This window comes from Amblyomma americanum, chromosome 6 (genome assembly GCF_052857255.1).
Source record: "Amblyomma americanum isolate KBUSLIRL-KWMA chromosome 6, ASM5285725v1, whole genome shotgun sequence".
NCBI lineage: Eukaryota > Metazoa > Arthropoda > Arachnida > Ixodida > Ixodidae > Amblyomma > Amblyomma americanum.
The window spans coordinates 192,475,002-192,476,937 of NC_135502.1; the positions used below are offsets into that span (position 1 = coordinate 192,475,002).

The 1,936-nt window shown below is 45.3% G+C and overlaps 1 protein-coding gene across 1 annotated transcript; it reads left to right on the forward strand.

Annotated features, from left to right (window-relative positions):
- Positions 1–653: 653 nt before the first annotated feature.
- LOC144095667 (uncharacterized) lies at positions 654–1,247 on the forward strand. The gene has a single exon (XM_077629337.1). The coding sequence runs from the start codon at positions 654–656 to the stop codon at positions 1,245–1,247; it is 594 nt and encodes a 197-aa protein (XP_077485463.1).
- The last annotated feature ends 689 nt before the right edge of the window (positions 1,248–1,936 follow it).

Below are 1,936 nucleotides of genomic sequence, written 5' to 3' on the forward strand. Positions count from 1 at the left end.
CAGCAGTGCACATCTTGACACAGTCACTAACGTTTCCTGCACTTTGCAGCTACAAATCCGGCATTTCATCGACCCAAGTTCCCGGGATCAGCTGTTCGCCGTAACCGGACACGCGCCAGATCTGACACGCGCCAGATCACCGCCCTGAAGGATCGCGGACCTATCGGTAGCTCCTGCGCCTGCGCCAACTGCTGACCCGCCACCTGGATCACCGTTAAATAGCTGCAGCACGTCGTACGGCACCGTAGTTTTGCAGCAGTGCACATCTTGACACAGTCACTAACGTTTCCTGCACTTTGCAGGTAAGCTGAATCTTTCTAGGCACTCTGTCGGTGGTTTTTGCATGTTTGCACTGCTGCCAAATAGTTTCATGCTCTGCACGTATTTCTTTGTACAATCGTAAACCATCTTAGCACGAGAGTAGTGTATTTTTCATTGGTGCTTCCAAGTTTGCATCGTTTTCTTTTTTCTTTCTTTTTTCTCGTCATCTGCTGTGAACCATGCCTAGCGAACTTGAGAAATTACGGGATGAATTAAGGAAAGAACTTGCGAAGGACATTGCGGCATTGCGAAGCGTTCTTGAACGTGACTTGAGGAAGGAGCTGCGAGAAGTTTCACAGAGTATAGATTACTGTAGCAAGCAATACGATGACATGGTCAATGAGTGTGCTGCGCTGAAGGCAGAAAACAAATCCTTAAGGGCTGAAAATGCCGCGCTGACCTCTGACCGTAATGCGCTACAAAGTCAAGTGTCTGACTGTGAACTAAGGCTCAACAGCTTGGAACAATATTCCAGGAACCGAAACGCAGAGATCACTGGCCTGCCGGTAACCGAGAAGGAAATCCTTCCTGAGGTTATTGAGAGGATCGGGGAGGTTCTGAATGTACCCGTGACATCCGACGACATTGAAGTGTGCCACCGTGTGCCTACTAAGGCCTCTTCGTGCCAGAACATAGTGCTACAGTTTCAGAAACGCTCAAAACGCGACGCCTTCCTTGAAAAAGCCAGAAAACAAAGAATTACCACAAGCGATCTTGGGCACCCTGATGAAGATGCAAATCCTGTCTATATAAATGAGCACCTGTGCCCTTCACTCAAGAAGCTGATGGGACTCACTGTGTCTCGTAAGAAAGATAAGCAATGGAAGTTTGCGTGGACGAGGAATGGCCGCATCTTTGCTAAGAAGGATGTAGCTTCGTCAGTGGTCCGGATCGATTGCGTCAATGACCTGGAAAAGATAGTCTAAAGATTTCGTGCGCCTACTGAGATTTCCCTTTTGATTAGGCATGGCTTCCCAGTTCTTTCTACCTGCAGATATCAATAGCCTTTTTGCAAAAAACAAAAAAGTAACGTCATTCTTTCATCTTAACGCACAATCTCTGCGCAGTAAAGAGGATGAAGTAATCGCATTTCTTGGCTTGTTTGATTTCGAGTTTGACATAATATTTTTCACTGAGACCTGGTACCGAACTGATCATGAAGCCCTTATCATGCCGCATTATAACTCATACGTGCTAAACCGCCCAAACAAAAAAGGCGGTGGAGTAATGATAGCTGCAAAGGAATCCGTTCGGTGTTCAGTTCTTCCTGACTTTACTAAATCATGTGAAGATTTTGAAATACTTTCTCTAAAGGCTGGGCAGAACATTTTTTCTGTTTTGTACAGACCTCCATGTGGTAGCATCCCAAACTTTCTTTCATTTCTTGACACTTTTTTAACATGGATAACAGAAAACAGATTTTACTTAGTCCTTGGCGGCGACATCAATATAGACTTTTCTACACCCTCAACTCAGCAGCGTCAAATAAATAACCTGTTAGACTGTAACGGTTTCATTAATGCCATCATTGATCCAACACGCCTGTCCACATCGACTGCAACTTCAATAGATGCTTTCATTACAAATTTGCATGACAAGTCAATCGTGTCTGGCG